A 22,938-nucleotide genomic window follows, 5' to 3' on the forward strand; every position below is an offset into this window, starting at 1 on the left:
CCAGTGGAGGGCTACTTTTTGAGAGGTCTTAAATCCTTTGGCCCGGCCGGCTCTGCAGAGCTGAACGTAAACTCCCTTCCAGAAGTATTTGAACAGGTCGGCTAATTGCTTTCCTCGCCACTCTTACACTCTCTGAAACTCACAACACATGAGCAACAATTACAGCCAGAGGACAACAATAGCCGCACACCATCAGTGGGTCACAGGCAATTAGGATGTGCAATTATATATTCTGATACTTTTCCATCTGAAAACTATTTCATGCACCCTGTAACCTGATCACATGATAAGCTGTTCACTGAAGTAACCGCTGTCCCTGAAAGGGTTAATGCTCTCCCTCTGATTCAAATGTCAATACAGGAAAATCTCAAACGTTGATCTCTCCAGATATCAAACGCAACAATCTTCAGTCTGCAGGAAATGTTGTGGAATTAGCCACACTGATGCAACTTCGGAAAATCAGAAAATTTCAGGAAAAGTTCCGGTTGATCTTTTGGCGGAAACGTGGCAGACGTCAAATACCATTCATAAGCCAGAGGATCATCACGAAAACAACGAATCAAACAGAGTCGTCTTTCCTTCACCGCATATGAGAACTTGCTTATCCATCGAAACGCGGCCACAATGGAAACAGCACGGACAGATGAGAGATGAGCTTATGACTCCACATGGCTTGCCTGCCGAGCACCAACAAGGACAATTAAAGAGCGGTAAAATCAAGTCAACCTTGAAAGAAGGGAGCGATAAAACCCGGTTTGCAAAGACATGTCATTCGAATCAATTAAAGTGGATTACAAGTCAACATCAGTGTAATTGTCATTGCGAGACTGTACCCCCGAAGGTGCGGGTTGAGTGGGCTAATTGGGCATAAGGGCAGGGAAGGGATGCTCTCTTGGATAGTGGCAGCCATGTTTGATAAAATTGGCTGGTGGTTAGAAACACAGCGAAGGGACCGCAAAAGGAGTATGTGCGCTCGAGGGAGGTGGTTAAATAAAAATAATGCGGTTGGAGGTTTTTGAGGTTAGAAGCGCTGATGGGGACTTCACAGCTGAGTGACCTGCATACGACAGACGCAAGCACTAAAAGGCAATCAGCAAAACACACTCGGTCATTTGTCATCCACCGCCTGATTGAAGGCGAGATTACCTGAATGTAGAGTGTGGGGGGTGTATAGGGGTTGTGGGGGGCAAAGGAAGTAGAGGGCAAGAGGGAGGTGCACAAAGGCAGGAGGAAAGGAATTATGGAGAATGCTAAAGGTATAGCAACGAAAATCTCAATAGAGGTGAGGAAGCGACAATGATACAAAAACTCCCCACACAATCAAGTTATCAAATGTTATTGTATTTTTTTTTTCCATTTTTAACGTAAATATTAATCACCCAGAAAGTGTGTTCACCAGTCGAGCGATCGCTCACTCTGCTGATGTTTGCTTTAGACATTTTTGAGGGATTGTTAAAAGCTGACAAAAGCAAGCGTCTTTGGATCAGTTCTTTATAAAACCACTTCTGAGAAAGAACATGAACTAAAGAGGGCAAAAATGACAAGGACACAGTTAAAAGTTAAATGACCATCATTTTTTATTCTTTACTCTATTCTTTGTTTTATGCATAAGCACAACTCTCATTAATTGTGCAATAATCTAATTGTAACATGTATTTGCTACATATTTGGATGTATTTTTATGCTTTAGAAAACATTTATGTCTGAATTTTGGAGGAGCTTGGAACGGATTAAGGCATTTAGATGGAAAACGTGTCTCTGCTTACAAAATGTTCTCGTTAAGTAATTTATTCCAGAACACAATTTCGTAAGTAGAGGTATCATTGAATAATAAAAAAAAATCACAAAATGTGGTGTCAACTTTCTTGGACGACTTATCTGGCAGACCATGATAGTCAAAGGACAAGTAAAATCTTAGAGGAACGGTTCTGAAAACTTCTAAGCCATAAATGTTCCAAATAAATAATAATAAGAATTTGTTGAATCCCATTTTGTCATCAATTTTGTACGGCCCGGAGGAGGACTTGGGCCTCTGAGGGGACAAAGGGTCCCATCCCGGCTAAAAATGAGGATTTAATGATGGCGTGCAGGTGGGGGCAAGTGATCTATAATGAATGAAGCTGAGGAGGAGCTAAAAGGCTGTTGGGGGGGCTATAGACGGAGAGGGGATTCGATGTTTCTCTAATAAACGCAGAACCCCAGTTTAAGGCTCTCTAACGGAGGCACAGTGGCGTTATGTTTATTGATGTTTCCAACTCGAGTACAAGCGCAATACAAGCAGGAGTGTGGACAAAAGGCTTTTGCAGCAAAGAGTCCATTGTGCGTTTTTCTTTTTTTCTTTTAATCTCTCTTTTCAAACTAAATAATAGGCATAATGCATTGTGGCTTGTCTCCCTAACAAAAAAGACAAAAGGGGAGCTGGAACATCCAATTTTATTCCGATGAGATTTGGCGAACATAACCTGCTTCGAATCAAAGCTACAATACAGCTGATGAAATGGACTGACTTGACCTGTCCACCTTTTAGAATCATTTCCAAATCAACTACCAGTCCGAACTTGCTTGAGTCACTCACTACTAAACTCTCAGTTGAGAAGTAACACTTCAAAACACTTCCTTGTCACCTAATTACCGTGCTACTTTACAACTTAGACAAGTCTTTGGCGGCATCTCTGGGCCAAGCACGTCGTCACTTCAAACGTAAGACTATCCATCAAGTACATTACAATTTTTGTTTGAACAGATTTAGCAGAAACAGCTCATGATGAGGAAAATATCGTAATTTTTGCCAGTTCCTCTGCAACATTCCATTGCAATGTTTTGGACCATCACTGGCATGTGTTTTTCCTGGCAACCCAAACGCTTCGTCCCTTTCCCGTCTGCCTTGGATACCGACCAAGCAGTGTGATGAAATAAAATCACACCCGCTGCACCGATAACGTCAAACACATTAAGCCGTGTTTTCCCCTGAATCAATTAACATGTTAAAATCTCCGTGGCCAAAGTGTTCCTCTGCTCTCGTTAACGCACTGAAATGTTAATTAGTCTTAATAGCAGTAAGTCACCTTGCAAGAAGAGGAAATGCTTTTATTATCAACCCCTGATCATGATAAAAATGCATTCAATGAATTGATTAATAATAATTCAGAGGGTTCGCTGCACGCCGATGTCATATTTATGAATGAAATACGAAGGCATCCACTTAGCATATCAGCGGGGCTCTGCCTGCCTGTGACACGAAAATTGCATTACATTCCCAGCACCACGACTTAGACCTGGTTTCACCTGTTCTAAAGTCTAGTTTACTTTACGTCACAGCTTTCTGGGCACAAAGTCTCAACTCCACCAGTTAATCCGTATATCCCAATAATACTGTCATCACTGTCCAGATAGTGCCATAATATCACATTTTGGTGACTTATTTTATGCTAATTTGTCATCATAATTCGTAAGAACATGTATTTTGAGCAAATATTGGCTTATCGTCCTGTGCCATGCTCCTCCGCCCACTTCCGAGGGAAACGATGATAACTAATTAGCCATTGATGGATTAACTGCGCGGTGTTGAGCAAGCATCTCATTTAGGAAGTGCATGAAAATGACGGGGGGGGGGGGGGGGGGACGACAGATGATGGGGAAATTAGGGAATGAGATGTTATGGTTTCGAAGATGGCCTGTAGTAATGTGACTTATACATGCTTTTAGAGTTAATGTGATATATTTTGGAAAAAAAAAAGATTTATAATTCTGGCAAAGATATGTTATGGTGCAGCGCCAAACGTAACGATACAAGCAAAACATATGTGGAGTATAAAACAAAGCTCACTTTTACTTTAGATAAACTGTATGTCTTTTGCACATTCATCAGTCATTGTATACTGCTCCACTTGGTTGATTTTATATTTGGTACATACTAATACCCGAGTAACTTAGAAAAAACCCTTGAACACATCACGCAAGCAAAATACAACACTGGAGGAAAATGAGGGTCTCCTGTATTCGCTCTCAACCACGTAGGGAGGCTAATTGCGATGGGGGGGAGACTGAGGGCAACAAGAAATGGGGCTGCTGCAGCGAAAGGATAATACTAACGTTAAGGGGTGTGTCTGTTAATCTGAGCTGGTAATGAAGTTCTCATGAATTGTGACCAATCACTTACAGTACTTTCCTACAGAAAATAGGAAAAAAAAGGTTTGAGCTCAGAACAATGTGGAAGTCAACCAGCATCACTTGACTGTTTGTGCTCCACTTTTTTCAATGTCAAAGCGATAATTCAAGGGAGCGCCAGTATGTTGAGCCGTGTAGGTAAAAGAGATTAGTGATGCTGTCAACATACCACCAACAAGCACTACTGCCTCTATCCACACCCACTCTTCATTTATTGAGAAACAGCATTCTGTGTGTCTTGCAGTAAAATAATGGCGCAAGTGCCGGGACGAGGGCAGCAAAGTGATGACAGAAGGAGGCATTATGGATGTCCACAGCAGGCATTAATGCACTTAATGCACTGCGGGAGGCAGAAATGGGACTTTGATGGATGACGCCGATGAAACAGAACAGAAGCCGTCTGTTACAACCAATCCCATTCCAACACCTTCCTCCTCCTTCTCTACTGAAAATGAGCTCACTCCATTCTAGTTCTGACTCTGTTGGTGATGGCAGCTGAGCTGGATCACACACACACACACACACTTCCCCCCGCCCCCTATTGTGATCTGTCTGACACCTCGCTCAGTCAGCCACAAGGAAAAGCGAATAGCCCACAAAAAGAATGTGGCACGTCATTTCTAGCTTGGGCTTTATCATACAGACAAACAGTTTACACAAACGGATACCAGTATTGGGAAGCCTCAAGAGTTGGGATCGCCGTCGTATTTTCTGTTTGGCACATTGGTACCAAACCTTTTGGGTTCAGGGACCATTTACAAGGTAGACGTGTTTTCAAGAATCCCTACTCATAATCTTAATGCCAATTAAACTACCACCATCACATGCTATACGAATCTAAATGTTGCCTATTTGAGAATTTTTTTGGGAGGGTTATTCATTTTAGAGTCGCCAGGCAGCAGCTTAAGCAAGGAAGCGGAAACTTCTTCCCCCCGACCACTTTGTCCTGTTCTTCCGTTGAAATCCATTTACGTCTCCAAAACCTTCTCCTTTCACATTAGCTGGTGCTCTTCTGTCACGCCTCCACAAGCTTCATCCTGCCGGTACTCTCTTGCTCACCTCTCTTCCGCACCTCATTGTTCTGAACAATTGATCCCCAGTACTCCAACTCCAGCACCATCTGTTATTTTGCTTCTTGTCATCTCACCATTTCACCAGTCTCACGTTCATTCACGCACACGTGAATTCTGTCCTGCGACGACTTCCCTCCACCTGTCTATGTCCTCTTCCACCAACTCCAAACTCTCACGGGAGATTACAACATCATCTGCAAACATCATCCTCTGCGGAGACTCCCGCCTGACCTCACCTGTCAACCAGTCCAGCAGTGTAAGCAAACAAGAAGGGGCTCCCAGCCCATCTTTCATGCAGTCTCACCTTCACCTTGTCATCCATCACTCCCGTAGCAGGCCTCACCAATATCTTATCGATATGACGAGTGACAGAATCCTTGTAGCTTGAAAATCATCACTTTTTAAGGAGAACCCCAAAACGTCTCTGTATGAAAGAGGATTTAAATTCCACAGAAGCCAATTGTTTTATTTGCCTTCATTTATTTGATCCTTTGCAAGACGCATTTGAGCTAGAATGGACGCTAAGTGCCCTGTTTTCGTACCTAGCGCCGGTCTGGCATAAATCGCAATCTACTAGTGCGCATGGATGGAGTTTTCTTTCTTTTGGTATTTTGCTAGTCTAGCACAAATCGAAGAAAGAGTTTGCGCCGATGTGCGCCTTTGTGGGAAGGATCGCAAAGTGCATTTACACTCGAAAGAACTGCAAGAAGCTCTCCACTTGAAGGTGATGGGAAGTTATCATCCAGCAGTGCACCACGCAGTCCCAAGCACAGTAAACTAGACTGTCCCCAGCATGAAAATGAAGATGCGCCCGCCTGTCTCCAAAAATAGGCCTCTAAGTTTCCAACTGTTTCAGTAACTTCAGAAGTCCATGACATGATGAACCATTAAATGTCCTTGAAAAACCATAAACCATACCTTGACTGTGGGCACGTGCTATGACACATTTACTGTGTTTTCATGGAGAGAGAGATAAATCTCCCTCATGCCTCGGCTGTGATGAATTCAGATGTTCAAATGAGCTGCTTTTGGGCAACTAGAGCGAATGGGTTCTCGGATGTCTAAACGTCTTCAAAGAAATAATGTATTACGTGTTATGATGGAAGCATCCATCGTTCTTTGGGCCTTGATGTGTCTTCTAGACACCGTTATTCAAAAGTCAATGTATTTTCAAGTGTGCGTTCGTCATGTTTCATGGCTTTAGAATTGTGTCTAGTACATACACTCATCTTTGTCAACACATCAAGTGGTTTATTTAAATTATGGAGCGAGCCGAACAGCCGTGTTGTCCATATGGTCGCCTCCAGCTTTTCCCACTCTAATGATGTCATTGGAGAATAAATGTCAGGACTCGCAGGGGAAAGAAGAGTCTCAAGGAGCTTTGTACTTTCTTTGGGGATTTTTTTTTCTCTAGTTCCGCAGCTTCTTCCAATATCATCAATAAACTAGTCAAAGTAAATGTAACAAAGCATGATGGGAAGCTACTAATTTTCTGCTTTGCGTAATGAAGGGAATTATTCATAATACTTCCAATGATGCTATGTTCCAGGCAATTGGGGATGCTGGAAAATTCCAACCTCTGACTCAGCGCAAGTACATTTGAAAACCACCCAAATCGCAATTCCCACCGGGGTCATGTCCATTCACAGAGATGAAGACGTCTTGACGCCACGTATTGACTCCATCTATCGCAAACATCCTCCATGCATGTTCCTTATGGAAAGCGAAGTTGTTTGTTTACATCCAAACTTCAGCGACGGATGCAAGGGTTGTCATGCACAGTGTGACCCGAGATTGAAGAATCATCTTTTAGTTTTGAGACGAGCTTTAAAGATGACCAGTGATGGGGCTTGCCGGACCTCCAGTGGGAGGTCATTTCAAAGAGAGGGACCAGCAATGGAAAAGGCTCGATCCCCTGTGAGCTTCCGCTTAGTTCTTGGTACCGCTAATAGTGTCAGGTGTGTCGGGCGGAAGAGCTCAGAGAGGTAAGGTGGAGAGATGCCATTTAAAGATTTGAAAACAAATACTAAGATCTTCAAAAGAACACTAACATGTTTAGGGAGCCAGTAAAGGGATGTCAGAGTAGGAGTTATGTGCCTACCAGTCAAGAGGCAAGCAGCAGAATTTTGGACCAACTGGTGACGCATAATGGAGGATTGGCTGACTCCAAAGTAAAGTGCATTACAGTAATCCAGCCAAGATGTGACAAAGGCATGAATAACTGTTTCAAAGTGCTCATGAGGAAGGAGAGGTTTTACTTTACCAAACGTGTTCTGCAATTGCCTTTGTGAAAGTAGATGTTTTATATCCTAAAAGGGACTGTGTGTGTAACTTTCATTAAATAACCCATCTTTTGAAGTTACAAGAGGATTTGACAACAAAAGAGACCGTCCTTCTACTTTCTAAACTTTATACTGAATACTCAGAGGACATTCAACTGTTTTTCTGGTACTTGTGGACAAGACTGTAAAGTTTAAAGCTGATATAAGAGCACCCGGCTTGATTTCACCATGTCTAATACTCAGAGGAACCTCTGGCCTCGCTCCTCAAGTCAAACACCGTTACCTCAAACAGCATTGAACTGAATAAGCCATAGTTGTTTTTTTTTGCTTTAATGTGCATTGCTCTCTTGTCCTCTCCAAACGTTTCTTCCAGTGTGCAGGTGCTTTCCTCCAAACTCAATTACCGCCGAAGTTGCACGGGAGTGTTCGCCGCCCAAGTAATATATCATTGTCGCAATGGTGGCCATATCTACTGGCGGAATATGATTTTCTCATGTTCTCTTCAAATAAGTTCCCAAACAGGTAAAATGAAAACAAACTGCTATTTCTGCCAGCCATGGACCATTTAACAGGTGCCGAATAGGAACACAGACTGAAACTAAGAAGAGGGGCGGTGGGGAGAGAAAAAATAAATAACGTGATGATGCAATGCCCAACTGAGGAGATAGATGAAGTGAAAGTTATTTCTACATTTCTCTGCCAAACATCGATTCACCCATGATCTATACCGCTTATTCTGTTCAGGGTTACAGGGAGGTGAAGCCGATCCCAGCTGACTTTGGGCGAAAAGGCGGGCTGCACCCTGGACTGGTCAGCAGCCAATCACAGGGCACATAGCAACAGACAGACAAGTATTCACACTCACACTGACACCTTCACTGATGGGGAATCCAACTGCACCAGACAGTTAAGATAAAATTCCAATTCCCAAATTAGATTTTCAATTGACTAGTTTGATAATTGACTATTTGTCGAGTCATTGCTGCACCTCAAGGCTACCTGATCAGTATCCTGGAGACTTGAATGTTCTGTCAAATTCTGCCTCATGCTCTGTGAGACAAATGCAGCAATCGAGTGGATCATTGCACTCTTTGTGCAACTGCAAATTGCCCATCACTTCCCACACGGAGATTCACGTAATGTCTCTCTCTCTCTCTTGCACATTGGGCTGGTAGCCTCTTACTTAAGCATATTTTTTGTGCATCCAGAAGAACCAACCGTGCACTTCGAACTGAATGTCTGTCGGCAAAAGGGAATTTAGCTTTGCTGGTGCTTCAGCCTGGAATGAGCTACAAAAGGACCTGGAATTGCCATCGCTTGGAACGAGGATTTAATCTCAGTGTTACTCACCTGGTTCAATACATGATTTCATTTGCCGGAGTGGTCGCTTGATTGATTGCTTGGGTGATTGATTGACAATTTACATCACATTTCCTGTTACTGTACTTGGAACATACAGTATAGTTAAAAAAAAAACAAGAAAAAACCTCCACATTGCTGCTGTCTCATGTCAAATCTCAGCATTAAATTCCGAGCGTTAGCAACGAGATCCCTCACTACCTCTTGAAAGTAATAAATGAGACAAGGGGGGGATGCCTACGGACACATTTTCCTGCCAGAAAAGAGGGTTATTCTCGCTGTGCTGTAAGACTAATGGACTTCTGGCAAACTTTACAGTGCGGCGCCTGCCAGGTTGTGTAAATGTATGGTAATGACAGCGAGCGGGACCGCTCTAATGAGCCTTTATCCCCACCCTGTGCCACCTTTCGCTGATTAATTGGCTCCGAGGAAAAAAAAGCACCTGACAGCCCCACAGTCTATTCATAGTGATAGACTTCTTTTCAAGTGAATAACTTCCAACCTTGGTGAGATTTTTGTCTCTACTTAAAATCTCCTCATGAAAGCTAGCTAGAAACCAGGTTTCCCTTTTGACTCGCAGAAGGGATTTTTCAATTGCCGAACCTGCTATATTCCCTGCTTCTGAAAGCTACAAATGTAGCATCCGTGTACTGAAATGAGGCAGGAAGGATAAAAAGCATTGGCGCATAAACAACATGTTCTTTGGCTCATTTTAACGCGGCGGAGCAAACCCATCACGCCAGGCCGTTTTCCGCCCTGCCCGCCCCCCCAATATCTGCTCAATGGAGTGAAACACGCTGTGAAGAGCGGCCTCGAGTGCGTGTGCGATTAAAACAATGTTGATTTGACACAAACTGCCGTGAGGTTGTCTGGAGTTAACAAGGCGGCAGATGCATACATGCGCATGCATATCCCCCCACTGTACTGGACTACAAAGAACAGTGGTGGTCCCGCATGAATTGCGGATTTGTCTCTGCCAACTTTGTCCATCTCTTTGCCTTTCACCCTCTTCTTCCCCAAACCAAATCCCTTGTGACCTACTCTTTTTTTTCTTTTCTTTTTTTTGGGGGGGGGGGCTGTCAGCCTTCCCCGGGCTTTGTCTTATCTTCTTATCTCATCTGACTCCTTTTGTTGGATTCCTTTGCCAACCATGAGAGGACTCGGTTAAGTCTGTAAGATGACAGTAAGAATAAATGAAAGGCTTATTTTAATTTTAATACCCTCCACACCCGCCCCATTTGGGGAAATTAGTGAAAAAGGTTTGGTTACGATGACGAAACAAATTTGAGCAATATATTTTCAAAGGAAATCAGCCATCCATTTCATCGTTACTGTCACCATTTTAAAAGATTTGTGGCAATTATATTACAATGACGATATATCATACCAGTATAAGCACATTCACTGGTATCGTTTGGTGCAATATGGTAAAATGTAGTAAAGCACTGGATGGTATAGTATGGTTTTGGTATGTATCTGTCTTTCATTTAGCTGATCATCATGCGGCGCTCATATGAAATCATTTGTGGTCTCTTGAACCTCCTTCCTTTTTGAAGCGCTAGCTTTAACATGAAACGGTTGACATGAGGCAGGCTAAGGGTGCACGTGGGGGTTTGTCCACTGTCTGTTGGGCGAACGCAATCCCAGAGAATACAATGAAGCCCCAGGCTGATCTCCAAAAGGCAAATTGTCATTCCGAGTGGCGCGGCACCTGTCTGCTGCTGGAGTTCATCTCCTGTGCGGTGTTCTCAAAGGTGGTAGGGGGAAATGGGGAGGGGGGGCGGGGGCTGCATCAGAAGACCATATAACGGTGGTGAGCTGCACAATGAGGACGAAATGAAAGCGAAATATGATTGAAATGGAAAATCCAGAAATCTGTTACGGCTGTCAATCAGACAGCCAGTCAATATATACCGGTACCCTGATTCAGGGGAGGGGTACGGGCATTGGGTCAACCCCGTCAGCCTGTATGGCATCGAGATTTTGACAGAAGAGCTGAACTTTATCCACTGTTGCCTTTTACTCAGAACCCAGCAAATACATAATAATGTGTCCTTTTACATGTACTTGCTATCATATTAATTAGATGACGTCAGCAATGGTGTCTGGTGTGATATATTTAATACCTGTCAGACAGGGAAAATTGCTTTCAACACAAAGGGTGAAAAATGTACCCTTTCTGGGACAGTGCGTTACTACAGTGGACAGCATACAGCATCACGTTATCAGGTTACTGGGTGTATGAAAGGGTTAACTTGCATTTTCTCAAATTTTGGGAGCAGAATGCCACCGCTTAGGGGAAGGCTGGAGCCCTGTTATTGTTTGTTACCTTTAAAAAATGAAGCGTAGGAAGAACAGCCCTTTTCACACCCACTGTAAAAGCTTGCATTTTCCCTTTTCTTTTCCTCATGTGTCAGGTAGTCGACTAGTCGACTAGTTGATGAAATAGACTTCACTATTTCACGTTTTTGGCATCTCGTCTCACCAGTAGCCAATAAGCCCTTTCTGGGACAGCGGTTACTACAGTGGGCAGCTTATCATGTGATCAGGTTACATAGTGCATGAAAGCGTTAACTTATTGGAAATAGCATTCATCCATCTACTGCTGTTGGCGGACTATAACGCTCTGTCAAGCAGCGAAATAACCAGCCAGAAAAACGACCAAGTCTCAAATCTGTGGGGGCCAGAGAGTACGTAAATAAGATGGCGGTGAATGTGAACAGCAGTCGGCCTTGTAAGCTCGGGACAAGTGTTCAGAAACCAGGGCAGCGGCATCAAGTGAAGCTCCGTCTGACACCGGTATATCCAGACGTATGGCTGCTGTATGCATTTTTACACAGAATGCAGGAACGGTGGCATTTCTGCCAGCGTTTGGTGTGATGCCGTCCCGTCTTTCCACAGTTTAGGTTTTTACAGGTGAAGAACTGTACTTAAAGGGCTAAAGCTGCTTCTCCAGATGCATCCTCCGCCCAGCCCCACTTTCTCCTGAAGGCTGTGCTATCAGGTGCACATCCCAGCCTTCAAGAAGCGGTCCAATTACAAAGCTGTCGACACAGATTAAAGAGGCAGCCCATCTGACGGGAGCTCAACACACCAGTGTGCAGTACATCAAGAATGCTTGTGTAGAAAACAACCAACCTGACACACAAGTACATCCACACAGCTGTTAGTGCGACTTGACCCGATCAGCCCCCGGGCATGCTGTCTGTCGACGCGAGGGGCAAGCCAACAAAAAAGCCATTGGGAGAAGAAAAAAAAACGCTGTTCTCGTTTTAATTGCAGCAGACTCAAAGCATGTCAGATTACATGGGGTGGAAATGAATCGTGCAACCCTTGATGTCATTCAATTAGTTCAAAGCGGAGGTGATTCTGAAAGTTGTCTTGTCTCTGTTTGCGTTGTGTCACTCCAACTCAAAGCTTCCATCTGGAAATCTTGTGATACAAATCTTCGCCCAAGATGTTTGTGTTTGATAACGAATTAGTTTGAAATATGACACCAAAACAACTAGATTTATAGGGCTTATATCAGGCGTGTCCAAAGTCCGGCCCGCGGTCGAATTTCATCCGGCCCTCGGCCCCTGTCATAAAATCAGTGCCGTCTGGCCCGCAGGTTGGGCGCAATGGAACACGTATTGCATTGACTGAGGTCTCGTAGACTGCTGAGTGATGTTTCATAGAGTACTGCTTCCCTCTAGTGGCTAAATGAGTAATAGCATTCACTAAATGAGTAATAGCATTTAGACACTAGAGGGCATCACTCACGAGTTAACAAGACATCACTCCGTGTTTATATTGACTGATATGTCATATTTCAAATGGTCCTTGCAGTTGTGGATATGTGTATTGCTTGTTCATTTCCCTGTTGTTCGAGTCAAAGGTTTTGTGACTATTGAAAAGTCATGGTGATACATTTTATGTTTCAAATCAATCAATTTGCACTCAGGAGACTTCTGTTTAAGAAAAAGTCAAGTGAATAAGCAGTTGCATGTGATATACCTGTTTCAAATGAACCAAAAGAAATTCTTAAGATTGTTGAAATTAAAATAAAAATGGAAATGTGAAACAGACTGGCTTACTAAAATTTGCTGAACAATATTGTTGTTCAATGTAAAGAATGTCAGCCAAGGTCGGCCCCCCGACATTTTACCACATAAAATCTGGCCCCCTTGGCAAAAAGTTTGGACACCCCTGGCTTATATAGATGCAATTTCATGGTTGAATGTTTATTTTTTTGCTTATATTGGGTGTACCGCTGACATTTCCAACTCTGACCCGCCCACCATCGCCTAGTCCATTGTTGTACCGCGGCTAAATTGGGTGATTTGAACGCACGAAAAATTAAGAGGCACCATTGATTTAATGCCTGAGTGCGCATGCGCTTTCTTCGAAAATAGAGCCCTTGAAGTGAAAAATCCAATCCATGTTGTTTTACTTCTATCTTGATCACAACAAACTCTGGAGGGAAACATCTGCCTCTTTAGCTGCTAAATGTTCACCAGTTAGACACTAATATACTCAACATCTGCCTGCTGCACATGGATATTGTAACGACGGCTAATTTAATATGGTTGTTAATGACGTACTTTTGTTTGACCATACAGATTATTGTTACTGGATTTTTCTCCATTATATCCAGAAGAACATGACCTGCAGCTCGAACCCCCCACCCCAAAAAAAAAACTAAATCTGTGACATCATCGACTCTGACTCAACTGTCGACGACGAAAAAAATGTTCGTTGAGCAAACGCCAGTCGGGACGCAACTCGACTTGCTTGATATATGATGTTTTAACATTGTACTTGTTTGAAACTTAAGGTAAATGTTTTGGACTAACAATTGACCTGCACATTCAGTATGTGACTTACTCCAACCTCTGCTTCTGTTCTTTAAATTCATACATTTTAAAACCTTTTGGGGGGTTATTGTTTCTTGAACATATAAACATGTACAGTCATAAATTGGCAGAAAGTAATGGTAAGTCAAATTGTAAAAGACGAAAAGAAAACTGAAATGTATCCCAAATACTTTTAGCGGTCTTATGTCAAGTTCCTCCACTCCAGTCTTACACATGCATGCCTTCGAAGGACCTTGAGTTCAGTCATGCTGCAACCAAAAAAAGTACCCTTCCAGAAAAAGAATTCCGTGAGTGTCGGTGGTTTAACGCCATGGTGGCATCCCTCGCCACCGTTTACAAGGCGAGAAGAAAGTGAGCTCCCAGACAATCAAATCCCTCCCTCATGGTGAGTGAATAAATTACAAGCGATCGCGCTTTGTAATGAATGCAGCGGTGCATATTGTGCAAACGCGCTGCTTTTTAATGATTTAATTAAAGAACCTCGCTCAAACTGGAGCGGAAAATTTCAACACGGAGCCGAGAGAGAAAGAGAGGGACACACAATTCCATGTTAATTTCTGCAGCCGTTTGGCAGATGTGCTTCACTTTTTTTTTCTCTCCCCATTTCCTGCTTTTCCCACTCGACAATTGGCATGTTTACAACCATCGGGATGCATGATGTCCTTCTAATTCTCCCACATCCACTTTCGAGCAGATGCCATCTGTGTCTTTAGGCAGCTGAGCTCGTGCCTAATCATTAGACAGATTGCTTAAATCCAATTTAAATATGCAAAGATGTGTTCCAAACAGCAATCCTGAAATTAAACGTCTTTTTTTCGCTCCATCATACTACTTTTTTTAAAACAACATTGCTGGAATCAAAATGTTGTGTGTGTTTGTGCGCGCGCAAGGTACATGCTACTTATGACAGCGGTTGCTTAATTTAAAACTACTAGCAAGGTTTGGATGGACTCTCACTTCACTAATTCCGCCCCTTCAAATCTCTGACCAAAGCCACACCCCTCACCGGCAATCCACGATTGCTCTTCTCAAACATTCATAATGGCACGTGATCATGAAAGCGTGTAGCTGACATAAAAACATGTTAAATAGTTACAGAGAATGCATATCCGCCGCTAGCAATACTGTAATCCAATCAATCGTATCTGTAAAACTAATAATCACAACGAAATAGTTTCAGAATCGCCATCCCGTAAAGGAAGAACTTCAAAAAACGCCATCCCACCTTTGTGGCTTTCCATAATCAAGGTGCCACTATAATCAGCTGTTGTAACCCCCCAAACTTTTTTGTTCACAACGCAGCAGCAGAAAGGTCATCCAGACAAGGCTCGAATCTAATTATGTCCAATAATCAGTAAGCTAAATGTTGCGCTGCAAGGTCGCAACTTAACACTCGGATGCCTCTTACTTCTTTCCAGAGCCAAGCACAGTGTAACAGATTTTTTTTCACGCCTCTTGGGGGAAGGAAAAACGAAGAGAAATTTGTGTGGGTGAAAAAAGCGATATCAGTGAGCATCTGTTTGCAGAAACATTGACCATGAGAGACAGATTAATCTCCCCCAACACACACACACACACACACAAACACACCCAATTCAAACTAATTCTGTTCATAAATTGTCACACAAACTAGTCGTAGAAATCTCTTCAAACAGAACAACAGCATCGGTTGAATTGTCTGCCATCGTTTCAATCTCAACAATCAATTCGGGACAAAGCAGATTCTAATCTATCAGATAGTGAAGGATATTTCCGATGGCCAAAGACAGAAAGCACAGTCCTGTAATCCCATGGAGCATTTTCATGCTTGCTAATTACGCTTGCCATGGAAATTCACCCTGATTTGAGTGCAGTGTTTTGACATTCAGTCATGTATTAAAGATCACAGCTACTTTGGTTTCGTGATCTTTTTCGCAGCAATCATTCTGACATTCTACCTGCATGCCGTTTATATAGAAGCGCAAGATGGAAAAAAAGGTGGGGGATGGAGGCTTCTACAGGCAGTGTAAAGGGGGTTTTGGAACTACCTCTGAAGACAGAAAATGACCGTGTCGAAATTGTCCACCTGTGCTATTTATACAGAACAGTCACGTCGTAACATGGTGTGAAAATGTGGCTTTTACACGCAATTGAAAAAGGGGCTTGTTGTCTCACAGAAATGTTGGCGAAATAAATTGCTGTGTCAATGTTGTAACCCTTATTTGTATCAGAACACAGAAAAGAGAAATAAAAACTGAAGAACATGGAGGTAGTATCAGATACCAAGTCCAAAGTGCAACTTATGTTTGATACAACAGATATTTGAATAGGACGGTCCGGTGGGCCAGTGGTTAGCGCGTCAACCTCACAGTGCAGAGGTTGTGAATTCGATCCTGGCTCCGGCCATCCTTTGTGGAGTTTGCATGTTCTCCCGCGTCTGTGTGGTTTTTCTTCGGGTACTCCAGTTTACTCCCACGTTCCAAAAAATATACATGGCAGGCTGATTGAATACTCGAAATTGTCCCTAGGTGTGAGTGTGAGTGCGGATGGTTGTTCGTCTCTGTGTGCCCTGCGATTGGCTGGCAACCAGTTCAGGGTGTCCCCCGCCTAATGTCAAAGACGGCCGGTATGTGCTCCCGCGACCCTTATGAGGATAAAGCGATTCGGAAAATGAATGAATGAAAAAGGATGGAAGATATTTGAACACTTGTCGCCAGATAATGTCAAGGAGTTGACTCTGGAAAATGGATATGCACTTTTGTGAATTCATTCCAATGTGTCAATTAAGAAGCAGGCGTATAAGGGGTAAACAGTAAATAAAGCTCACAATAAGATCGCAATTATATGGAAAAAGAGGCCAAAGAGAGTTTATGTTATTGCCAGTCAAAAATACTTACAGCTGCTATTCTCACTTTAAATTTGAAAACAACAACAAAAGAACACCCTCCGGCACTTGTACAACTCTGGCTGATATATAATACCTGATTTCATTCTCACATCAACAGGGCTTTTTGTTGCTGTTGAAACGGTTGCTTGGCAACCTACAGGGGTCATGATTTTCCGTTTTATGGGGCATTAAAAATAAAAAAGAAGAAATGATTTTATTGAGAGGACTGCACATACAAGTTCATCTTGGAACTATTAATGGTCCTCGCCGTGAAACACACACGCAGACCTGAGCCAGCAGAGCCACTAGAATGCATTAATGCGAGCTCATCATGAGGCAGCGCTCAATAAGTAAGCCAGCACCCTCGCGCGCACACATAGCACTAAAGACATTAGTGCTGCTCTAAATCAAACTGCATGTGCGACTACTTGACATAAGAACCTGCATTACAGCCTGCTGTGAGCAGCCATATTGGTATGACAGAAAACCAGGCATTTTCAGTCAATGAAACAGTTTTTATATAGCACTTTTGAAAAGTGCTATATAAAAACTGTTTTTTATTAGAAAATAGATTTTTCTAATAACTAATTAGAAAACAGACTTTTCTAATAAAAAGCAACACGTGCTTCACGAAATATGACATAAGACAAAAACAATCACTCACATCAGTCTTTGAAGACCAGCCATCCAATGAGCCTATTTTGACAAAGGAATAGAAAGGTTAAATATAGTTTTCAAATGTAGCGAGTAAAAGTCGGCAAACAATTAAATACTAAAGTACTCGTACTTTCAAATTCTTCACAGTAACACAGTGTCCCATGCTTCATTACTTCCAGTTCCCACTGTTGTTCATTCCCAAACGTTTTACGACTTAGCTTATCGATGCCATTTTGCTTCATATTTTCCACCGTCTTTCAGGAGAGGACCAAAAAATCGCTTCCTTAAAATTCTACCGTTAAACCTTTTACTTATCAAACTACAATATTCACAAGGTTTTTCCAGAATTGTTTTTATGGCGGGACCTGACACCCATCTAGCGGCAGCTAGTTGTAACGGCAAGCGACGATGACTGTCGTAAAAAATAGCGCGACACTGAACTACTTGACGATAGAATGTGCCACAATCAACATGGGCGATTCTTTGATATGCGGCGATACACAATACAGGTAGGAAAGGAAAAACACACGTACGTATTTGAAAAGTATGAAGATGGGGAAAGAAACGTGAAACTAGGCTATTTTGCAGGGTGAGCTCAGTCCTAAACAGAGATGTGAAGCAGTTTGGGAAGAAGTTCATGTTTGACAGCAACGAGGAGACATGCTGGAACTCAGACCAGGCAAGTTATTCGAGCAACCTGATGATCGATGTCGGTCCTTATGTGTTTATCGGTCATTACAGGCGTGTTGATGAATGTTTGTATTTTGTCTAGGGTGACTGTCAGTGGTTGATTTTGGATTTCCCCCAGTCGGTTAACGTGTCCGAGTTAAAAGTTCAGTTCCAGGGAGGCTTTTCCGCCAAAACATGCAGGCTGGAAGGTACAAGTAATTAAGATATCCTTTATTTGTCCCACGCTGGGGAAATTTACTGTCAGAGTTCAGAAAGGAAACCACAAGGGAGGTAGAGGGGGAAAAACATGCTAGAACTATCCTCGTCTGAGGATAATTAAAGTTCTAGGAGAAAAAAATAGCGACATGTTCATAATTTTAGGTTTATTTAATATGTATATAAAGTAGGCACTACAGTATATGTACTTTATTTTTTGTTGTTCCTCGAGCATCTTTTCTTTATATACCTTCGTTTCTGCACTACCCAACCCGCCGCCCTCCCTACATCTTTCACATGTTTTTTTTTTTTATTCATGAGTTTGCTTTAATTTGGCAACACAAAAACTGCTTTGAACCCCTATCTGGGAACCCTGACTCTGGTTTCTCTTTATACATTTCCTGACTTCCACCTTCTTGCTGAAACATACTCTCCTGCCATGCTTTTCCCCGAGCCTGACTAACCTCCTTTCGTTCCCCATTTCTCTCACACCAATTTATTTCTGACTTTTCTGCCTTCCTTCATTCCCTCCTTTCTTTCGTTACCTCCTCACCTTAGACCTGCTTTCTTCTTCCCTTCCCTCTACCTTCCTCTCTGCATTTTCACCTTTCTCTCTTCAGACCCACTTTTTGTTCTTGCATCCTTCCTTACCCTAACTACTTTTCTACCTTTTTTCCTTCCTCCCTATCCTGAATCGATCAAAATCTGCTTTAGAATCAAATTTTTGTTCATGAAATAATTTGCCACAATTTATTTATGGAGCCTGTAAAAATGTTATTTTTAATAAATGTTAAGTGTAAACAGTACCAACCTTTGACTCGGCATGTATCGAGATTCTCTTTCCTGTTTATCCCTGCAGGTTGTTCAGGAGATGGAGATTTCACTGTGATCAGTCATTTTTACCCTGAGGACAACAACTCTCTTCAGATATCCTTCATTATTTTTGTCTGTGTCATATTAAAGTATTTTAGTTTACTTAAAAATAAATAAATAGAACATATTTGGCCGGGGGGGGGGGGTCGGCGGTGGTAACTTGTTACATCCTGGACTAGTTGCCAGCCTATTACGCACAGTTATTAAGTGCCCAGTAATATTGTTACTGAGTGTTTTTGTCATCGCCAGTGATATTTTCATGACTGAAACCTAACGACTGCCTTAACTACACACCCACTGCTTTCCCATACAGGAGGCGGCCGCTGTGGACAGAGTAAAAATAACATTTGAGAAGAGCACAGACTTTTTTGGGAGAATTATTGTTTATACTTTGGACATCCTGGGGGAGAAATCCTTATGACCCATACTCTGAATATGAGAGAAATACATCGGAGTGTCTTTGTCTGCCACCATATGAATCGATTGGAATGCGGCTTTTGGATGGACATTGCAATGGGCATATGTGCTGATGATTCACATCTCAGAAGACCACGACAACAGTTCAGAAATGTTCTGTACAATAATACATTCTATGCCCCCCCCCCCACCAGTATTATGATTAATGTTGTGTTTGTAGAATAGGAATTAAACTAAAAAAAAAATCCCACCCGTTTTTATCCATCTCAGGGGCTAGCCATTTTGCTACTGCCATTGATGTTGACTTGAAAATTACATCACAGATGTAGTGTTGAATCAAAAAATAAATTAAATTGTACTTTGGAAAACTGATCAACATTTTCCAGCCAGAGTCAATCAATGGAATTTTAGTCAAATGCCACCTTGTAAAAATGAATGATGATTCTGTCAGCACACTATAAAAAAATACATTTATTACATCTTGTTTACGTTCAGTGTTGATGGTCTATAGATAAACTATCTTCCTGCACAGTTGGTAAATATTATTTGTGATACTGCATTACATAAAAATGAAATAAAAAAAAAACAAAAATGCACTTCCTCAGTGTCAGTGTAATTTATCGGCATGCTGGCTTGTAGAGTCTGAGAATATGGTCCTCCAACACCTTCTGAACTACAACACAGAGAAAAAAAAGGAAATACTGTATGGATAGCGTTCAAGGCTGTCTCGTTGAAAGATGATAATTACTTTTTTTGTATCCCAGGGCAACAGCCAAGGCCATTGCACTGTAGCCAGAATCAGACTCTGTGGTTATGTCCGCTCCTTTGGCTACGAAAAAACAATGATCAATTCGTATAGCAATCGGACATCCGTCGTATATGCATACAATGTACAGTAAATGAATGTACCCAAGAGCGCCTCAACACATTTAACATGGTTTCCTCGAACAGCATACAGAAGCGGAGTCCCTCCATTCTGCAATCAAAACATCAGATTTTAGTCTGCAAGCAATTTTTTTTCCCTCAGTGTTTCACTGAAATGGATCGTGGTAGCAGATGCTCTCTGACACAAATAGTCTCAATGCGTGAATAAATGCCCTGCATTGATCTCTTTAGTGTCACGAGTATGACTTTCATATTTTGTTTACAATGATTTAGTGTCACGAGTATGACTTTCATATTTTGTTTACAATGATTTCGTCCCTGTTGGGCGGAATCCTCACATCTCAAAAACGTTTTAGGGGAAAAAAAAGCCACCTTCGTTGAGTTGCCAAACACCACATTGTCCAAGGTAGTATCATATCTTTTAGTGCTATGATATATCGTTCTGCACCAACTTCAAAACAACATCACCTCATGGTCTATTGTTAATTTGATGACCTGTGGTTACATCATTGTCCCATACTCTTTTTACAAAGGTCTTAGCGCCATGAATGATGCCACAAATAAAATCTTGAGGTGACATAATGCCGCCCGGCTCCTGCAGCATTTACATTTCTCAGACTATAGTTAGCCATTTTTGGTTTCTGCCCAACAGTGACAATTTGCAGCTCCTGCGCAAGTGTACCCAGTCAAAGGCGTTGACATCAACCCCACATCTGAGGAGAACCTCGATGATGTCCACATAGCCTCCGGAACTGGCTAGCGTCAGCGCACTTTCACGGTCCCTTGCAACTATTTTGGGGTCTGCGCCCTGGCACATGAATCAAAACAGCGTCAGTGAGTGATTGCCCTGATAAGACTTCTTCCTCCTGCCTTCCAACCTTTTCCAAGAGCAAGTCCACCACTGTTTTCTCTCCAAACGCCGACGCCCACATAAGAGGAGTGAAGCCCCGTTCGTCCTGTTTGCTCAGCAATGATACGTCTGCAAAACAAGCAAACATTACAATCCGGAAGTAATAAATTAAGTAAAAAAATTATGACTCCAAGGACTCTTTACAGGGCAGACATTTTTCTAAAAAAACCAACATAATCCTAATTAAACATAACTCCCATGTTTGTACTTTACCGAAGCGATTCAAAAGTTGGCCATTTTGGAGGAAAAAAATTGCATTGTCATAATAAAAATGATTTTACATTATTTATTCATGCAGATTATATTGTGGACAACCAAAGCTACACTCCATGGAGCGCAGTTTGAGAGCCCCTTTGTCGGATAATATGCAAATCATATTATGTCACACCCAAATGCCCAAATTACCTTTACTTAGTCGCACCGCCACTTGTAAAACCTCACCCTGGGCAGCCAGCTGATGTATGGACAGAGCTTATAATGGGAAAGATAAATAAATACATTAATACAGTCAAGCACTAACGAAAAGAAAAATAAATTAAATGATCATAAAAACTCACAGTCTAAGTTCGCTGGGCGTGCATTCACTTCATTGCCACGTTGCCTGTTGGTGAGTGTGTCTGAATGGTTGAAGAGACCCTCTTCGTCCACATCGGCAATCTCTAAAGACACACAATCGTTCATGTGGAACACATGCACAAAGTTTTGAAAAATAGCTAATGCTAAAATAAGAGAGGGACATTTGACGAAAACTATTGTATGTGGAAAACTAACAATGGACTCAATGTTTTGGGTGATGGGAAAATCTCTCTGAATGTTCTGAACTCCTTGACAATGATTGCAGCCAGTGAACCAAGTATGATTCTAGTTATCTTTATAACACTGTGAAGAAGCGGTTTGCATATCTGCCACAGAGTTCTGAGATTCAAGGTTTAAATGTCGAATCTGGCCTTCCTGGGTGGAGTTTGCATGTTATCATAACCCTTGCTTGCTTGGATTCTTTCTTTCTTTCTTTCTTTCTTTCTAAATTACAAAAACAGGCACGCAATGCAAGTGGTTTTAATGCGACTGTGAATGATTGTTTGTCAACATGTGCCCTGCGACTGACTGGCAACAGCTCCGGAGTGTATCTCTGCCCAAAGTAAATCATTTGAGGGAGGTGAAATATCAGTAACACCACTCATTGCAAACTACAGCCACAATAATAAGCACATTCTTAGAAAAAGAATGATAAGAAATATATCTATTTGTATCAATTGTAAGTACTGTATATTAAGCACTCAAGAATTTGTTTTAAAACGAAGTCTACATCCCGTGAGACATATGCTTTGTTCCTCTCACCTCTGTGCTCAAACGATTTTGCACTTGATGTGTGATTATTTTGGTCCTCCTCTCCTCCTGCATCCATTATCACCGCTGCGAGGAAAAGTGAAGACGTTAAGTGCATACAAGTGTTAAAAGTAGAAATTCAGTCACGGTGTCGTCGTCTTAAAACATTAACTCTTGGGTGCCTAATTTGCACCAACTTCCTTGTGGCAGAAGTGAAAGTAGGTTCATTTCACCTGTCGCGACAGTCGACGAGGAGCCACAAAATACATTTAATATTATCAAACGAAACATTAATTATCGAAATACGTGAAATCAAATCATGGTAGGCTTGAATAAATCCCGTGTTCGTGAGCGTTAATGTTTTGCGAGGGCAGCTTTTGGT

The 22,938-nt window shown here is 42.1% G+C and overlaps 2 protein-coding genes across 3 annotated transcripts in view; one reads left to right on the forward strand and one right to left on the reverse strand.

Annotated features, from left to right (window-relative positions):
* The first annotated feature begins 17,681 nt into the window (after positions 1 to 17,681).
* Positions 17,682 to 19,467, forward strand: nr2c2ap (nuclear receptor 2C2-associated protein). Its single transcript, XM_052074900.1, has 5 exons — positions 17,682 to 17,769; positions 17,849 to 17,939; positions 18,033 to 18,138; positions 19,005 to 19,072; positions 19,317 to 19,467. Exons 1-5 carry the CDS (start codon positions 17,732 to 17,734, stop codon positions 19,437 to 19,439), a joined length of 426 nt encoding a protein of 141 aa, XP_051930860.1. The 5' UTR covers positions 17,682 to 17,731; the 3' UTR covers positions 19,440 to 19,467.
* Positions 19,468 to 19,886: 419 nt separating this feature from the next.
* Positions 19,887 to 22,938, reverse strand: part of rfxank (regulatory factor X-associated ankyrin-containing protein) — a 77,281-nt gene continuing 74,229 nt past the window's right edge. The window contains exons 1-9 of one of the 2 annotated variants that reach the window (XM_052074882.1): positions 22,790 to 22,937; positions 22,569 to 22,643; positions 21,788 to 21,889; positions 21,636 to 21,701; positions 21,199 to 21,299; positions 21,003 to 21,128; positions 20,345 to 20,411; positions 20,184 to 20,264; positions 19,887 to 20,108 (exon numbers count right to left, since the gene is read on the reverse strand). In XM_052074882.1, the coding sequence (XP_051930842.1) occupies positions 20,053 to 20,108; positions 20,184 to 20,264; positions 20,345 to 20,411; positions 21,003 to 21,128; positions 21,199 to 21,299; positions 21,636 to 21,701; positions 21,788 to 21,889; positions 22,569 to 22,643; positions 22,790 to 22,847 (732 nt within the window). In that variant the 5' untranslated portion in view covers positions 22,848 to 22,937 and the 3' untranslated portion in view covers positions 19,887 to 20,052. Of the gene's footprint in view, positions 20,109 to 20,183; positions 20,265 to 20,344; positions 20,412 to 21,002; positions 21,129 to 21,198; positions 21,300 to 21,635; positions 21,702 to 21,787; positions 21,890 to 22,568; positions 22,644 to 22,789; position 22,938 lie in introns of those variants that run through there. The other variant, XM_052074883.1, reaches the window with a different exon arrangement.

The sequence above is a fragment of the Hippocampus zosterae genome, chromosome 8 (assembly GCF_025434085.1).
Source record: "Hippocampus zosterae strain Florida chromosome 8, ASM2543408v3, whole genome shotgun sequence".
NCBI classification, from domain to species: domain Eukaryota; kingdom Metazoa; phylum Chordata; class Actinopteri; order Syngnathiformes; family Syngnathidae; genus Hippocampus; species Hippocampus zosterae.